The sequence below is a fragment of the Oncorhynchus kisutch genome, linkage group LG25 (genome assembly GCF_002021735.2).
Source record: "Oncorhynchus kisutch isolate 150728-3 linkage group LG25, Okis_V2, whole genome shotgun sequence".
NCBI classification, from domain to species: domain Eukaryota; kingdom Metazoa; phylum Chordata; class Actinopteri; order Salmoniformes; family Salmonidae; genus Oncorhynchus; species Oncorhynchus kisutch.
In genome coordinates this window covers 32,321,565-32,339,653 of record NC_034198.2, presented here as the reverse complement: position 1 = coordinate 32,339,653, position 18,089 = coordinate 32,321,565, and the positions used below count along the sequence as shown (strand labels likewise).

At 42.7% G+C, this 18,089-nt stretch overlaps 2 protein-coding genes and 1 pseudogene across 4 annotated transcripts; all 3 read left to right on the top strand.

Annotated features, from left to right (window-relative positions):
- The first annotated feature begins 3,245 nt into the window (after positions 1-3,245).
- On the top strand, positions 3,246-17,847 carry LOC116357443 (nuclear factor 7, brain-like). Of its 2 annotated transcripts, none has more exons than XM_031804680.1 (7): positions 3,246-3,506; positions 13,249-13,666; positions 15,229-15,324; positions 15,445-15,675; positions 15,757-15,779; positions 15,863-15,981; positions 16,122-17,847. In XM_031804680.1, exons 2-7 carry the CDS (start codon positions 13,262-13,264, stop codon positions 16,676-16,678), a joined length of 1,431 nt encoding a protein of 476 aa, XP_031660540.1. In that variant the 5' UTR covers positions 3,246-3,506; positions 13,249-13,261; the 3' UTR covers positions 16,679-17,847. The 2 variants fall into 2 exon arrangements, with proteins under 2 accessions (XP_031660540.1, XP_031660539.1); XM_031804679.1 differs by lacking the exon at positions 3,246-3,506 and adding an exon at positions 12,966-13,124 and having other exon boundaries at positions 13,236-13,666.
- LOC109870478 (tripartite motif-containing protein 35-like) lies at positions 3,491-7,483 on the top strand (annotated as a pseudogene).
- LOC116357446 (exportin-5-like) lies at positions 10,214-12,273 on the top strand. 2 transcript variants are annotated; one of them, XM_031804683.1, is made up of 4 exons: positions 10,214-10,333; positions 11,282-11,339; positions 11,503-11,585; positions 11,856-12,273. In XM_031804683.1, exons 2-4 carry the CDS (start codon positions 11,324-11,326, stop codon positions 12,006-12,008), a joined length of 252 nt encoding a protein of 83 aa, XP_031660543.1. In that variant the 5' UTR covers positions 10,214-10,333; positions 11,282-11,323; the 3' UTR covers positions 12,009-12,273. The 2 variants fall into 2 exon arrangements, with proteins under 2 accessions (XP_031660543.1, XP_031660544.1); XM_031804684.1 differs by having other exon boundaries at positions 10,217-10,333; positions 11,276-11,339.
- Positions 17,848-18,089: the final 242 nt, after the last annotated feature.

Here is an 18,089-nt window from a genome sequence, read left to right as displayed (position 1 = left end):
TTAATTTCTATGTTATGCCATCGTCTACAAATATAAATCTTGTTTTGTAACCGGTAAAGCTGTGCTGTGCTGGTCAATAATAGTAGTTTAGAGAGAGAACTCTCTAAACTAAGGGGGGGTTGGCGCCCCCCCCCCCCTTGGGTTGTGCCGTGGCGGAGATCTTTGTGGGCTATACTCGGCCTTGTCTCAGGATGGTAAGTTGGTGGTTGAAGATATCCCTCTAGTGGTGTGGGGGCTGTGCTTTGGCAAAGTGGGTGGGGTTATATCCTTCCTGTTTGGCCCTGTCCAGGGGTGTCCTTGGATGGGGCCACAGTGTCTCCTGACCCCTCCTGTCTCAGCCTCCAGTATTTATGCTGCAGTAGTTTGTGTCTGGGGGCTAGGGTCAGTTTGTTATATCTGGAGTACTTCTCTTGTCCTATTCGGTGTCCTGTGTGAATTTAAGTGTGATCTCTCTAATTTCTCTCTCTCGGAGGACCTGAGCCCTAGGACCATGCCTCAGGACTACCTGGCATGATGACTCCTTGCTGTCCCCAGTCCATCTGACCGTGCTGCTGCTCCAGTTTCAACAGTTCTGCCTTATTATTATTGGACCATGCTGGTCATTTATGAACATTTGAACATCTTGGCCATGTTCTGTTATAATCTCCACCCGGCACAGCCAGAAGACTACTGGCAACCCCACAGCCTGGTTCCTCTCTAGGTTTCTTCCTAGGTTTTGGCCTTTCTAGGGAGTTTTTCCAAGCCATCGTGCTTCTACACCTGCATTGCTTGCTGTTTGGGGTTTTAGGCTTGGTTTCTGTACAGCACTTTGAGATATCAGCTGATGTACGAAGGGCTATATAAATACATTTGATTTGATTTAGAATAAAACATACAGGACAAAGGTGCTCAGTGTGTAAATCCACTGTCATTGGTCCTGTTTGAATACATGGGTGCATGTATTCAGAAGGGTGAAACTCCACCCAGAGTGGCCTGTTACTCAGGCCCTGAAACCAGGATATGCATATAATTACAATTGGAAAGAAAACACTTTGAAATGTGTAGAAATGTTAAAGTAATGTTGGGGAGTGTAACACCATAGATATGGTAGGAGACTGACTGACCATCCTCTTAGATATTCAAGAGAGAGGTCATATTGAAAATTAGTTCCCTGGATGCAATTCGTTTGGCTTCCACAGGGTGTCAGCAGTCTATGTTCAAGGTTTCAGACTTGTAACTTCAAATACGAAATATCAGTTTAAGTAGAGGGGCACTGTCTTCGAAATTTGTGTTTGTGTGCGCATCTGCTAAAATCGGTTTCCAATTGAACATACTTCCTTCCAAAATAAATATTATAGTCTGATTACATTTAAGGGTATCTGAGGAGTAAATAGAAATGTATTTTGACTTGTTGAAACAAAGTTTAGGGGTAGATTTTCGGATTCCTTTCTCTGCAAGTTGAACGACGACTACTCAAATCGATGGTGCCAACTAAACAGACTGTTTGGGATATAAAGAAGGATTTTATCTAACAAATCAACACTACATGTTATAGCTAGGGCCCTTTGGATGACAAATCAGAGGAAGATTTTCAAAAAGTGAATATTTAATCGTTAAATGTGAATTTATGAAACCTGTTCCGGTGGAAAAATATTTTGATGTTGGGCGCTGTCCTAAAACAATCTCATGTCATGTTTTAGCTGTAAAAGCTACTGTAAATCAGACAGTGCAGTTAGATTAACAAGAATTTACGCTTTCAGCCGATATAAGACACTTATATGTACCTAAATGTTTAATATCCATAATCTTCATGATTATTTATTTGAACTGCGCGCCCTCCAGTTTCACCGGAAGTTGTCCGCTATAGCGGGACGCCTAGCCTTATTACATTTAAAAAAGGGCCCCTTTAATAGAGTAAGTTATTAAAAGTTAAAGTAACTTTCAGATATCATACCAGGACAGGGAGTGACATCGTGTGAGAAAATGGCTTCTAGTCCGTCTCTCCCAGAGGAGGATTTCTCCTGTACGGTGTGCCTTGACATCCTATTGGTCAACAGTAGGATGAATGGACTCTACAAACTGTGGACAAAGAGAATCAGAATATTCTGTCATGGACTGAACCCTGCTAACTGTTCAGAAATATTTATCCAAATAATGTGTCTGTCTGCCTTGATCGAGAAAACGGGACAATGTGTCTGAAGATGATAAAGATGATGGTTATTGTCCTTCAAGAGGACATGACTGTTGCCATAAACCCTGCAGGTTGTAAATGGTAACAACACATTGCATTTACACAGCTCATATCCTCACTAGCACAACACATTTAACTTGCATTGTGTTTTGGTATCTCCTCTAACGTGGGCCATCCACCTGGCTGCTAAACATAGAGATTGATAGAAGACTCATCTTTATATCTATGTCATTATAGCGTCTGACAGCTTTGAGAATTGAGGCTACAACACATAGTTTTAAGTAGTCAACTGGGTGGAGATTCCTATTTTAAAATGGTGGATGATGGCAATGCCCAAAGGGTGATGATACCCATGATGAGTCCTCTATCTATCTCTACGGTGCTAAACAACAGCAGCAATTTTGTGCCAGAAGAACCTGAATGGAATCCAGTGAGCATTTCTGAGGTGGGAGACTTCAGAGTATCTGTATAAGGAGAGCTGTCATCAAGTCAAGGTTTTGTACAGAATCATTACTCTGTTGATGGATGAAGTAGAACTGTCATTAATGTGACTTTATGTTTGTTTGTTCTTGTTCTCCCAGCTATGAACTGATGAGAAACCAGCACTACATTCCTCTTAGGTTAAAGGGATAGTTGGCTGCAACAAGTTTTATCAGACATTATTGTTTGTAATAACTGACTGACTAGGGGAGAGCTCATATTTTATAAATCTGTTTTGAAGGTGACATTATATACATGTGAAAATATCTACAAGCCTCAATCAGGGGACAAACTATTTAAAATTGTAGTGTTTTTTCTATTTTGCTGTTTTTAGACAAAAGTAGAAAGTCAATTTAAATGGTTGATTTTACCATTTGCTGTGTTATGCAATGGTCTACAAATATAAGGATTATTTAGAAAATGTTCTAGCCGTGTTGTAAACATTTTTTATTTACAGTTAGAGAGAATAAAACATACAGGACAAAAGTGCTCAGTGTCTAAATCCACTGTCATTGGTCCTGTTTGTACTTGGGTGCATGTTAAATATTCAAACGGGATGTGAGGATATTGAAACTCCACCCCCGAGTCACATGATGACTAAAGTTCATGTCAGTGCTGTGACTTTAATAACTCTCCAGGACTCACGTCTGTCTGACACGCAACAACACTGGGATTTTATTTAGATTGTTCTGGAATATCAGGCTGTTAAACCAACCAATACAAGGTAATATCATCAAGACGGTGAACTTTACATGCACCTTCACTTGCTTTGAATAACGTGTCCCTTCAAGAGAGGACGTTTTTAAAAGTGAAAGTGAAAGTAACTTTCAGATCTCATACCAGGACAAGGAGTGACATCGTGTGAGAAAATGGCTTCTAGTTTGTCTCTCCCAGAGGAGGATTTCTCCTGTACGGTGTGCCTTGACATCTTTAAGGATCCTGTCATGTTGTCATGCAGCCACAGCTTCTGCCAAGCCTGTCTAAAGGAATGCTGGAAAGACAAGGAATCTCGGGAATGTCCAGTTTGCAGGAGACGATCGTCTAAGGATCATCCCCATACAAACCTTTCTCTAAAGAACCTGTGTGAGGCCTTACGGGAAAGGAGACAGACAGATCCAACCACAGGGTCCAAGGTGTTCTGCAGTCAACACAGTGAGAAACTCTGTTCTGTCTGTTCTGTCTGGAGGATAAAGAGCCCATCTGTTTGGTGTGTCAGGTCTCAAGGAAACATGAAGATCATGACTGTATCCCTGTAGATGAGGCTGTACAGGATCACAAGGTAGGAGGAAGATTCTGATAGAAAATATGTGATACAGCAATACTCAAACAATGAACATGAAGTTATCAATGTTTTATTAATGAGTCTGACTCATTTAGATAATAGATGTTCTACACATTGTGTTGACTGAATAATTGTGAATTTCAGATTCTGATACATTATAAATCACTGTTTGGTATGAAATTGAAGTGTTTGAGATCCTGAGTGAAAACGTATAGTGTATCTCTGACCATGAAACTTAAAACAAATGACTCTGCAGTGATAGAGATAAACTGTACAGTTACAGGTTTACTTTCATTGTCATGAATGAAAGATGAATCTTTCCCTGGAGGCAGAACTGAGTGATTTCCACTAGATGAGCCAGCTGCAATGGCAAAATTGTTTTAAAAATGAATGAAAACAAACATTTGCTTTTTGGTCTTAGTTTGAGGTTAAGGTTAGACATTATAGTCAGCAGTGTGGTTAAGGTTAGTCATTATAGTCAGCAGTGTGGTTAAGGTTAGACATTAGAGTAATCAGTGTGGTTAAGGTTAGGCATTAGAGTAATCAGTGTGGTTAAGGTTAGACATTAGAGTAATCAGTGTGGTTAAGGTTAGACATTAGAGTAATCAGTGTGGTTAAATCAAATCAAATCAAATGTATTTATATAGCCCTTCGTACATCAGCTGATATCTCAAAGTGCTGTACAGAAACCCAGCCTAAAACCCCAAACAGCAAGCAATGCAGGTGTAGAAGCACGGTGGCTAGGAAAAACTCCCTAGAAAGGCCAATACCTAGGAAGAAACCTAGAGAGGAACCAGGCTATGTGGGGTGGCCAGTCCTCTTCTGGCTGTGCCGGGTGGAGATTATAACAGAACATGGCCAAGATGTTCAAATGTTCATAAATGACCAGCATGGTCGAATAATAATAAGGCAGAACAGTTGAAACTGGAGCAGCAGGACAGTCAGGTGGAAGTTGAAACTGGAGCAGCAGCATGGCCAGGTGGACTGGGGACAGCAAGGAGTCATCATGTCAGGTAGTCCTGGGGCATGGTCCTAGGGCTCAGGTCAGTTGAAACTGGAACAGCAGCATGGCCAGGTGGACTGGGGACAGCAAGGAGTCATCATGTCAGGTAGTCCTGGGGCATGGTCCTAGGGCTCAGGTCCTCCGAGAGAGAGAAAGAAAGAGAGAAGGAGAGAATTAGAGAACGCACACTTAGATTCACACAGGACACCGAATAGGACAGGAGAAGTACTCCAGATATAACAAACTGACCCCAGCCCCCCGACACATAAACTACTGCAGCATAAATACTGGAGGCTGAGACAGGAGGGGTCAGGAGACACTGTGGCCCCATCCGAGGATGGGTTAGACATTAGAGTAATCAGTGTGGTTAAGGTTAGGGTTAGGTTTAAAATCAGATTTTATGACGTTGTGGCTGTGCCAGCTAGTGACCACTCCGTAGAGCTGCCTCCAGAACACGATTCATGACATAAAAACGTTAAGTTGCAGTGAAGACACGTTCTCTCCTATAAAGAGAGTCCAGAGGTTGTCTCCTCAGTGAGGTTCTGTCTCATTCCAGGAGGAACTCCAGACTGACCTGAAGCCCTTACAGGAGAAGCTGAAGATCTTTAATAAAGTTAAACAAACCTGTGATCAAACTGCAGTGCACATTAAGGTTCGTATAAATTATGTAAAGTTACAATAGTACAAGATGTATTGTTTCAATTGTAGCCTACATGTAGGACTTAATTTTGATAATAATTGTAGAATGATGTATTCTTCTCACTGTCTCCAGATCCAGGCCCAGCACACAGAAGCAGATTAAGGCGGAGTTTGAGAGACTTCACCAGTTTCTACGAGAGGAAGAGGAGGCCAGGATAGCTGCTCTGAAAGAGGAAGAGAAGCAGAAGAGTCAGAAGATGAAGGAGAAGATTGAGCAGATGAACAGAGAGATATCATCACTTTCAGACACAATCAGAGCCATAGAGGGGGAGCTGAAAGATGAAGACATCTCATTCCTGCAGGTAAGGACGGCTCTCTCTCAGACATACATTATAAATGAACTCAAAGATGTATAGATAAATCAATAATATTGATGACTATATACTCTACTTTCCAGAACTTCAGGACCACGAAGAAAAGGTAAGTGATCTGCTTCTCATCTCTCTTCTCTGTGGTTGTGAACCCAACCCCACAGACAGTCTGACTCCTGAATGTTATTCCAGAGCCCAGTGCACAATGCCAGATCCACAGCTGGTGTCAGGGGGGCTGATAGATGTGGCCAAACACCTGGGAAACCTGAAGTTCAGAGTCTGGGAGAAGATGAAGGAGATCATCAAACACAGTGAGTACTGGATAGGAGAGGACATGATCTAGAATAATGTAAGATAGATTTAATTAAGTAGTCTGTTTGAAGTAGTATTGTTAGTGTATATGAAAGAGACTACATGGTATAATGTGTGGAATATCTCTTTGTTCTGAAGCTCCTGTGATTCTGGATCCCAACACTGCATCCTCCTGGCTCTGTCTGTCTGATGATCTGACCAGTGTGAGTCAAACTGACCCAGAGCAGCAGGTCCCTGACAGCCCTGAGAGATTCATGAAGTATGCAGATATTCTGGGCTCTAAGGGGTTCAGCTCAGGTAAACACAGCTGGGAGGTGGAGGTGGGGGATCATCCTGACTGGATTATGGGCGTGGCTAAAGAGTCAGTTGACAGGAAGGGGGAGCGGCATGCATCACCAAAGAATGGAGTCTGGGCTATACGGCAGGATAGTGGTAAGTATGCTAATGGAAAGGGAGAGACCCTCCTCCTGAAGAAGAAACCCCAGAGGATCAGAGTTCAGCCCGACTACGACCAGGGGGAGGTGTCCTTCTACGACTCCATAGACATGACACTCATCTACACTTATAAAGACACATTCACTGAGACTCTCTACCCGTACTTCTATATTGATTCAGCTGGTGATGTGAAAAGCACTGGTGTTCAGATCTGCCAATCAGAGGTGTCTCTGACAGTGATGTCATCCCAATGAGGTTGTGTGTGTGTTGTTGTTGTGGGTGAAATTACTAGATTATAATGGTTATCAAATGGTTGTTTTCTGGAGTAGAATGGTGTTTTAGAACTCTCGTCTGTGTGTGTTCTTCTGAGTTGGACCTCTGGGACTTAATGCTGACCGTAGATTTACCATCCATTCATGTGAGGGAGATTGCTCCGGTTTGACTGGAAGGTACCAGGGATAGATGGCTCGGGTATAGATACTTATGAGAGGAACCCTGTTTTGGGGACCAGACCCTGGTTTACTCACAATGAGAACAGTCTTTACAGCAGATACTGTCTGCTGTTAATTATTAATACATTTAATATGAATCCAAACCTTGTGACACATTCCACACATCTGTTGTTTATCATGTAGACTAAGGGGGTGTATCTTTGCTATAAAAGGTCTTTGTATCCTTTGTCTCAGGGCTCTCAACCCAACAGTCACCATGTTGGGTCGACCAGCCATCGTTATTGCTCTGTGCTTTCGTTATTACAAGTTTATAATAAAGTAATATCCTTATTGATGATAGACCTTGTCGCTCTTCATTATTGATTAGAATTTCCACTACATTGTGTGTGTGTGTGTGTGTGTGTGTACCTTATCAGCAACTTGTAGCCTTTCCCCACAAATGTTCTGTCCCCCTCCTGGGCTCACCATCTAGTCAGTGATGAAGTAAGATGGGCAGGGCAGTAACTACATATGAGGACATCTCCAGTAGGTCCAGACCTCTGTTATGTTTTCTAATGAAACACTCAGTCAGGGTCTCAACTTACTAAACAAATGCAGTAAATGTATAGTAATGTAAAATGACCTACAACATCTGACACCCCTCCTCCCTGCCCTGACCTCTGGGGGGCCCCATTGATTCTGTTAGTCACTCTCACTCAGATTATCATTAGTAACGTGACATAAGTCATAACAACATGTGTAGATCAACTGAAAGGGCAGCAGTAGACTGGTGACTCCAGGAACAAGAAACACATTGGACAGAGAGGAGAAAGAGAACATCAGCTTTAGTGGTCAGTACTATACACCACTACACCTCTACATAGATAACCCTGTGTGTAGAGGGGTCAGTACTATACACCTCTACATAGATAACCCTGTGTGTAGAGGGGTCAGTATTATACACCACTACACCTCTACATAGATAACCCTGTGTGTAGAGGGGTCAGTACTATACACCCCTTGATAGATAACCCTGTGTGTAGAGGGGTCAGTATTATACACCACTACACCTCTACATAGATAACCCTGTGTGTAGAGGGGTCAGTACTATACACCACTACACCTCTCCATAGATAACCCTGTGTGTAGAGGGGTCAGTACTATACACCTCTCCATAGATAACCCTGTGTGTAGAGGGGTCAGTATTATACACCACTACACCTCTCCATAGATAACCCTGTGTGTAGAGGGGTCAGTACTATACACCTCTCCATAGATAACCCTGTGTGTAGAGGGGTCAGTACTATACACCTATCCATAGATAACCCTGTGTGTAGAGGGGTCAGTACTATACACCTCTCCATAGATAACCCTGTGTGTAGAGGGGTCAGTACTATACACCTCTCCATAGATAACCCTGTGTGTAGAGGGGTCAGTACTATACACCTCTCCATAGATAACACTGTGTGTAGAGGGTTCAGTACTATACAAAACTACACCTCTCCATAGATAACCCTATGTGTAGAGGGGTCAGATATACACCACTATACCTCTCCATAGATAACACTGTGTGTAGAGGGGTCAGTACTATACACCTCTCCATAGATAACCCTGTGTGTAGAGGGGTCAGTACTATAAACTACTACACCTCTCCATAGATAACCCTGTGTGTAGAGGGGTCAGTACTATAAACCTATCCATAGATAACCCTGTGTGTAGAGGGGTCAGTACTAGAAACTACTAACACCTCTCCATAGATAACCCTGTGTGTAGAGGGGTCAGTACCTGTATACCACTACCACCTCTCCATAGATACCCTGTGAGTAGAGGGGTCAGTACTGTGTGTGTGTGTGTGTGTGTGTGTGTAGTGTGTGTGTGTGTGTGTGTGTGTCGTGTGTGTGTGTGTGTGTTGTGTGTGTGTGTGTGTGTGTGTGTGGTGTGTGTGTGTGTGTGTGTGTGTGTGTGTGTGTGTGTGTTTTGGTGTGTGTAACAGGCCAGAGGAGGCTTCTCATGACAGATGTTTGGTCTAGATTCCTATCTTTTGCGGATGAAGTCAATTTGAGGACCTTGGCTTCATTCTCAGCTGTCAGATGGAATTATTTTAAGATGGTCAAACTATGGATCATTTAACTATTTGATTTATAATGACATTTAAAATATTTCTCTTACCGGTGGGGTCACATTAGTTTGTTGGCCTAAACGGTTTTGGACGCTACATGCAGAAGTTGCCATATCCACGGTTCAGACTTCAGACGAGTCCCCTGACAAAACGGAGACCACCATCGTGTCTCTCTTCTCTCTCTCTTTCTGCATATTGCTCCTCTCTCTATGGGACAGCTTTGTCTCTTCATACATCCTCTCTCTCACTCTCTGTATCCCTACGACTCTCTGTCCTCTACATCCCTCTCTTCTCTCCTGCATCCTGTATCCTGGCCTGTGACTCTCACAGCTGTCACTTCCATATGCTGTGGAATCTGGTTATGCTGACACTCTCAACTAGACCTCTAGTTACCTGCCTGTTATACTTTGGGGTGGCAGGTGGTTAGAGTGTTAGATTAGTAAACGGAAGGTTGTAAGAGCAAATCCCTGAGTTGACAAGGTAAAACATCTGTGTTCTGCTCCTGAAAAGGCAGTTAACCCACTGGTCCTAGGACATCATTGAAAATAATAATTTATTCTTAACTGACTTGCCAGGTTAAATAAAGGTCAAATTAAATAAATAAAATACAGTCCCTGGTTGAATTTACAGGGACATTTAACCAACAGAATAACAGCATGCTCAACCATTAAACTGTGTTTGGAGGCAGACAGACTGACAGGCAGATGGACAGACGTGACACAGTACTGGTTTTAAGGTTGAAGGTTGGGGGTCTGCTCTGTTCATTTGTTTCTAATGAGGATCAGTGTTCATTAAGGATGTTACGGATACAAGTATCCTGTGTGCATCCTGTGAGTGTGTTTCTTTTCTCTTCTTCTCCCCTCACAGGTGAAAATCATCACTTCCCAATCAGTCACCAATCAGAAGAAACACCTCCTCCTGTTTCCTACCCAATCACCGTTCCTTTCCCTTGGTTTAAAAACCCTGTCAGTTGTTTGCTGTGGAGCTCAATCTCTCTGTAAAAGCCATGTCAGTAGGTCTCTGTTTCACACTCGCTTTATGTATTGACCTCTCTTTTGTTTGAGCAACTACATAGCACTTTGTCCTCACCTGTGAGTATTGTTTTTGGTTATGGTGTTTGTTTGCTGGTGGGAAAAGGGGGAACCAAGATAAGTCGCCCATGGGCATACACTACCCGTAGGTAAACTTTGTTAAATACACTAGTTAGAACTGGGCGGACCACCCACTGTATTTTTGGTTAGTTAGCTGTTGTTGAACTGGGCTAGTCTAGCTTAGGGGTGTTTTTGAATACTTATTGTTTCTTTCCTTTGGTCCAGCTCAGCCCCTTTTCCTGCTCCCCCCCCCCCCCCCCCCCCCCCCCCCCCCCCCCCCCCCCCCCATTACTGTGTGTTCATTAATAAACCCTGAGTTTGACGGTAGATTTAAGTTGTCGTGGTTGTTTCGTTCTCACTTTTTACTTTTTCACTATAATTTGCATGAGTTATGTTACGGGTCTCGTTACCATCCCCCCCCCTAGACTGTCGGGGCAAAATGGATTCGTAACAGGAAAACAGTTGTTACTGAAATGAGCAGCTTGTCCCCACAGTGAGGATCTCTGAGCTCTACCTCCATCACTGTGTCCTGTCCTGCAGCCCAAACAGGTCCACAACAAATGGCTCTGCAGCTACAATCACTGCTTCTCTGGCTCTCTACCCAACACATAGGAGTGTGTGTGTTTCTTAAATGCACCATGTGTGTTAGCATGTGGATTCATGTGCACATTTGTGTAGCTGTTTATATGTACTGTATATGTACATATGAACATGTGTGTTGTCATCTGTTCTTGTGTGAGCATCAGGTGAGTGTGTTTGATTTGAATCCATCCCACTCTCAGATTCCAGTTCTGGTAATAATAATTATGCTCAATTCAAACAAGGTCTTTCAACATCCAATCTGCTTTCCTTCCCTCCTCATCTGTCTAGTCCTGGGAACTCAACAGGAGGCAGGAATAAATATAATGACTTTTTCACTGTTTATTCTTCTCTGCTGCTGAGATATAGAGTTGTGGACCAGTGCTGTGTGAGACCGGTGATGTGTATGAAATGGGCTCCCCCAAAGGTATACTGAACCAGGAAGTATTTACAGGTGGCCACTGCGCCTAGATGAGCTAAGGAAAGATTAGTCAACGATGTCATCAGTCTTCAAGATTCTCCAGGAAGTGTGTTGGAACTAGGAACCAATCTTTAATAGAAATAAATGCAACCCTCACTCCACTTCTCAGTGCTGGAGCCCAGCTCTGCCCACAAGGTGGGAGAGAAGAAGATGAAGGACCAGTTCAAGAAGCTCATCACTGGCACTGTGGGGGTAATACAACCTCCCACCACTAGATGGGGGTGTTCTTCAACTTATGTTTTCTGCAAAGAAGACCTAGAATTATTTAATAACAAAATAATGTCTGAAATGTGACTGTTGAAATGGATATTACTTACAGGATATAAGTTACACTTATATTAGTAAATGCTGGCAGTATTTTTCGTATAAATTGAATTACATAGGTCCTGTACACTCAAATGTAATGAGACAACCATTCAATCCAGACAGATTGTAACTGTATTTGATCTCTCCTCTCCACAGAAAGCTCTGGGCCAGCAGTTTAAAAAGGAGGTACATATCAGAAATCTCCCATCTCTCTTAAAGAAGCCCAAGCTGGAGAAAAGGGACATTGTGGAGCCCAGTGAGACTGGATCTCTAGCAGCTCTCTTCTCCCCAACACAGGACAACATCTAGGAGAACATAACAGCACAGAGAGGCTCTCAGACTGGACTAACACACACACACACACACACTTTCTACCCTCCCCAGTGGAATTTTACTCCTGAAGGATTGGTTCATCAAGGGTACAACGTCTCTATCCTATTGGTCAACAGTAGGATTAATGGACTCTACAAACTGTGGACAAAGAGAATCAGAATATTCTGTTATGGACTGAACCCTGCTTACTGGTCATACATATTTATCCAAATAATGTGTCTGTCTGCCTTGATCGAGAAAATGGGACAATGTGTCTGAAGATGATGGTTATTGTCCTTCAAGAGGACATGACTGTTGCCGTAAACCCTGAAGGTTTAAATGGTAACAACGAACTGCATTTACACAGCTCATATCGTCACTAGTACTAGGAGATAGGCAGCAACTACTGTAACTCAAGTTTATGTGCTGCCTACCTGTCTGTTTCCCATTAATTTGGTTTTGAGACCTGCCCATTTCTCCAAATGCTCCAAATGAAATACACTGAAGATGCCATAAAAACATTGACTCTCCAAGTTACATAAACAAGCAGACAAAGATTTTTCTTTTAAATGACCCTTATAAATCTCCTCACCCTGTCAATGATGGATAGTTCTTTCACTTGACCATGTTTTATTCATTCACTCAATATTAAGGCAAAAACTATCTGTACTTGTTCAGAGAACAAATATTTAAGACACTTGTACTGTTTAGACTTTTCTGCTTTTAAATAAAAAAGACTTTTAAGTCAATTGAAATGGCAGATGTTATAATTTATGTTATAACATGGATTAGAAATATAAAGATGATTTTAGTAATGTTGTTGATGGTAAAGCTGTGCAGGTCAATAATACTAGTTTACAGAGAGAATTAAACATACAGGACAGAAGTCCTCTGTCATTGGCCCTGTTTGTTCTTGGGTGCAGGTTAAATATTCAAACAGGTATTCCCAGGTTCACAGTAAACTCCACCCCCGAGTCACATGATGACTAAAGTTCATGTCAGTGCTGTGACTTTAATAACTCTCCAGGACTCACGTCTGTCTGACACGCAACAACACTGGGATTTTATTTAGATAGTTCTGGAATATCAGGCTGTTAAACCAACCAATACAAGGTAATATCATCAAGATGGTGAACTTTACATTCAGCTTAATTTACATTTGAATGTGTCCGTTTAAGAGATTAATTTGTTAAAAGTGAAAGTAACTTTCACATCTCATACCAGGACAGGGAGTGACATCGTGTGAGAAAATGGCTTCTAGTTTGTCTCTCCCAGAGGAGGATTTCTCCTGTACGGTGTGCCTTGACATCTTTAAGGATCCTGTCATGTTGTCATGCAGCCACAGCTTCTGCCAAGCCTGTCTAAAGGAATGCTGGAAAGACAAGGAATCTCGGGAATGTCCAGTTTGCAGGAGACGATCGTCTAAGGATCATCCCCATACAAACCTTTCTCTAAAGAACCTGTGTGAGGCCTTACGGGAAAGGAGACAGACAGATCCAACCACAGGGTCCAAGGTGCTCTGCAGTCAACACAGTGAGAAACTCAGTCTGTTCTGTCTGGAGGATAAAGAGCCCATCTGTTTGGTGTGTCAGGTCTCAAGGAAACATAAAGATCATGACTGTATCCCTGTAGATGAGGCTGTACAGGATCACAAGGTAGGAGGAAGATTCTGATAGAAAATATGTGATACAGCAATACTCAAACAATGAACATGAAGTTATCAATGTTTTATTAATGAGTCTGACTCATTTAGATAATAGATGTTCTACACATTGTGTTGACTGAATAATTGTGAATTTCAGATTCTGATACATTATAAATCACTGTTTGGTATGAAATTGAAGTGTTTGAGATCCTGAGTGAAAACGTATAGTGTATCTCTGACCATGAAACTTAAAACAAATGACTCTGCAGTGATAGAGATAAACTGTACAGTTACAGGTTTACTTTCATTGTCATGAATGAAAGATGAATCTTTCCCTGGAGGCAGAACTGAGTGATTTCCACTAGATGAGCCAGCTGCAATGGCAAAATTGTTTTAAAAATGAATTAAAACAAACATTTGCTTTTTGGTCTTAGTTTGAGGTTAAGGTTAGACATTATAGTCAGCAGTGTGGTTAAGGTTAGTCATTATAGTCAGCAGTGTGGTTAAGGTTAGACATTAGAGTAATCAGTGTGGTTAAGGTTAGGCATTAGAGTAATCAGTGTGGTTAAGGTTAGACATTAGAGTAATCAGTGTGGTTAAGGTTAGACATTAGAGTAATCAGTGTGGTTAAATCAAATCAAATCAAATGTATTTATATAGCCCTTCGTACATCAGCTGATATCTCAAAGTGCTGTACAGAAACCCAGCCTAAAACCCCAAACAGCAAGCAATGCAGGTGTAGAAGCACGGTGGCTAGGAAAAACTCCCTAGAAAGGCCAATACCTAGGAAGAAACCTAGAGAGGAACCAGGCTATGTGGGGTGGCCAGTCCTCTTCTGGCTGTGCCGGGTGGAGATTATAACAGAACATGGCCAAGATGTTCAAATGTTCATAAATGACCAGCATGGTCGAATAATAATAAGGCAGAACAGTTGAAACTGGAGCAGCAGGACAGTCAGGTGGAAGTTGAAACGGGAGCAGCAGCATGGCCAGGTGGACTGGGGACAGCAAGGAGTCATCATGTCAGGTAGTCCTGGGGCATGGTCCTAGGGCTCAGGTCAGTTGAAACTGGAACAGCAGCATGGCCAGGTGGACTGGGGACAGCAAGGAGTCATCATGTCAGGTAGTCCTGGGGCATGGTCCTAGGGCTCAGGTCCTCCGAGAGAGAGAAAGAAAGAGAGAAGGAGAGAATTAGAGAACGCACACTTAGATTCACACAGGACACCGAATAGGACAGGAGAAGTACTCCAGATATAACAAACTGACCCCAGCCCCCCGACACATAAACTACTGCAGCATAAATACTGGAGGCTGAGACAGGAGGGGTCAGGAGACACTGTGGCCCCATCCGAGGATGGGTTAGACATTAGAGTAATCAGTGTGGTTAAGGTTAGGGTTAGGTTTAAAATCAGATTTTATGACGTTGTGGCTGTGCCAGCTAGTGACCACTCCGTAGAGCTGCCTCCAGAACACGATTCATGACATAAAAACGTTAAGTTGCAGTGAAGACACGTTCTCTCCTATAAAGAGAGTCCAGAGGTTGTCTCCTCAGTGAGGTTCTGTCTCATTCCAGGAGGAACTCCAGACTGACCTGAAGCCCTTACAGGAGAAGCTGAAGATCTTTAATAAAGTTAAACAAACCTGTGATCAAACTGCAGTGCACATTAAGGTTCGTATAAATTATGTAAAGTTACAATAGTACAAGATGTATTGTTTCAATTGTAGCCTACATGTAGGACTTAATTCTGATAATAATTGTAGAATGATGTATTCTTCTCACTGTCTCCAGAGCCAGGCCCAGCACACAGAGAAGCAGATTAAGGCGGAGTTTGAGAGACTTCACCAGTTTCTACGAGAGGAAGAGGAGGCCAGGATAGCTGCTCTGAAAGAGGAAGAGAAGCAGAAGAGTCAGAAGATGAAGGAGAAGATTGAGCAGATGAACAGAGAGATATCATCACTTTCAGACACAATCAGAGCCATAGAGGGGGAGCTGAAAGATGAAGACATCTCATTCCTGCAGGTAAGGACAGCTCATTATAAATGAACTCAAAGATGTATAGATAAATTAATAATATTGATGACTATATACTCTACTTTCCAGAACTTCAGGACCACGAAGGAAAGGTAAGTGATCTGCTTCTCATCTCTCTTCTCTGTGGTTGTGAACCCAACCCCACAGACATTCTGACTCCTGAATGTTATTCCAGAGCCCAGTGCACAATGCCAGATCCACAGCTGGTGTCAGGGGGGCTGATAGATGTGGCAAAACACCTGGGAAACCTGAAGTTCAGAGTCTGGGAGAAGATGAAGGAGATCATCAAACACAGTGAGTACTGGATAGGAGAGGACATGATCTAGAATAATGTAAGATAGATTTAATTAAGTAGTCTGTTTGAAGTAGTATTGTTAGTGTATATGAAAAGAGACTACATGGTATAATGTGTGGAATATCTCTTTGTTCTGAAGCTCCTGTGATTCTGGATCCCAACACTGCATCCTCCTGGCTCTGTCTGTCTGATCTGACCAGTGTGAGTCGAACTGGCCCAAAGCATCAGCTCCCTGACAACCCAGAGAGATTCATGAAGTATCAACATGTTCTGGGCTCTAAGGGGTTCAGCTCAGGTAAACACAGCTGGGAGGTGGAGGTGGGGGACCATCCTGACTGGAACCTGGGCATGGCTAAAGAGTCAGTTGACAGGAAGGGGGAGGTGAAAGCATCACCAAAGAATGGAGTCTGGGCTATACGGCTGAGGAGTGGTAAGTATAATAATGGAAAGGGAGGGACCCTCCTCCTGAAGAAGAAACCCCAGAGGATCAGAGTTCAGCTGGACTACGACCAGGGGGAGGTGTCCTTCTACGACTCCAAAGACATGACACTCATCTACACTTATAAAGACACATTCACTGAGACTCTCTACCCGTACTTCACTATTGGATCAGCTGGTGATGCCAAAAGCACTGGTGATGCCAAAAGCACTGGTGTTCAGATCTGCCAATCAGAGGTGTCAGCCCATGTCAGTTAAACATTCTGTATTGGTTAATTAGTCTAGTTAATCTAGCCAGCTATCTAAACTAGTCATCATGACTGAATTACTAACTGTGCATGCAGGGTACGTGCCCAGGGGCCCTGACCTCCAGGGAGACCCAATTTATTATGTTCTGTAGAATTGCATGAAATTATGTGGAAAACGACAAAATAATTGTTCTGCAAACTCATATGTTTACTTTTTGTTAAAAAAACTCTTGTTCTGCAAACAGATCCCTCTGTACATATTATATTTTTCATCGCGATGCTGAGTTGATGTTTGTTAATGTGGAGCAACTAATTGTGTTTGTAGAACAATTCTAAATGTAATACATTTAGGGCCATGACTAGGGTGGTTCCTGGTCCCATCTTAAGGAAAACCTCTGGGCCCAAGGTGTGGTTGGATCACGTCTTTAGGAAAACCTCTGGGCCCTAGATGTGGTTGGTTCACCAGTTAAGGAAAACCTCTGGGCCCTAGATGTGGTTGGTTCACCAGTTAAGGAAAACCTCTGGGCCCTAGATGTGGTTGGTTCACCAGTTAAGGGAAACCTCTGGACCCTAAATGTGGCTGGGTTAAGGAAAACCTCTGGGCCCAAGGTGTGGTTGGGTCACGTCTTTTGGAAAACCTCTGGGTTCTAGATGTGGTTGGTTCACCAGTTAAGGAAAACCTCTGGACCCTAAATGTGGCTGGGTTAAGGAAAAGCTCTGGGCCCTAGATGTGGTTGGTTCACCAGTTAAGGAAAACCTCTGGACCCTAAATGTGGCTGGGTTAAGGAAAAGCTCTGGGCCCTAGATGTGGTTGGTTCACCAGTTAAGGAAAACCTCTGGGCCCTAAATGTGGCTGGGTTAAGGAAAACCTCATCTTCTAATATTAACTATTGACTTTAGTGTAAATGTGAATAACTTGAATCCTTGTCAGAATGTCCTTTTCTAGTGTCAACGTTTACCTGTCTATGTCCCTGACAGTGTCTGCAGCATTACAACATGAAACAAGGACATGATATTGATCTGACTATTGAGCTACAGAGCTCTGTGTTAAACTGTTATCAGTGAATGTTCTACATGCTACTGGGTCGGGGAGGACACCATGTACAACACAACGTCTGTCATTATTGGTGCTGATGTGAAGATATGAAACAAACTGACATTAAAAGATCATCAAAGAAACATCTTTATTTCCTGTCGTTATTATTCGTTGTGTGAAATACTGATCATCAACAGAGGTCATGTATTAAACTGAGATAATGTTACAGGTTTACTTTCATTGTCATGAATGAAAGATGCACACCGGTGCTGTGTGTGTGCACGTTGTGTGTGTGTGTGAGACCGGTGATGTGTGTGTGTGTGCACGTTGTATGTGTGTGTGTGTGTGAGACCGGTGATGTGTATGAAATGAGCTCCCCCAAAGG

Coding starts and splice junctions, on each gene's coding strand:
- LOC116357446 (XM_031804683.1), top strand. Junction 11,586..11,855: donor TCATCACTGGCACTGTGGGG/GTAATACAACCT, acceptor TCCTCTCCACAG/AAAGCTCTGGGCCAGCAGTT.
- LOC116357443 (XM_031804680.1), top strand. CDS start 13,262: ATGGCTTCTAGTTTGTCTCTCCCAGAGGAGGATTTCTCCTGTACGGTG. Junction 15,780..15,862: donor TTCAGGACCACGAAGGAAAG/GTAAGTGATCTG, acceptor ATGTTATTCCAG/AGCCCAGTGCACAATGCCAG. Junction 15,982..16,121: donor GAAGGAGATCATCAAACACA/GTGAGTACTGGA, acceptor TTTGTTCTGAAG/CTCCTGTGATTCTGGATCCC.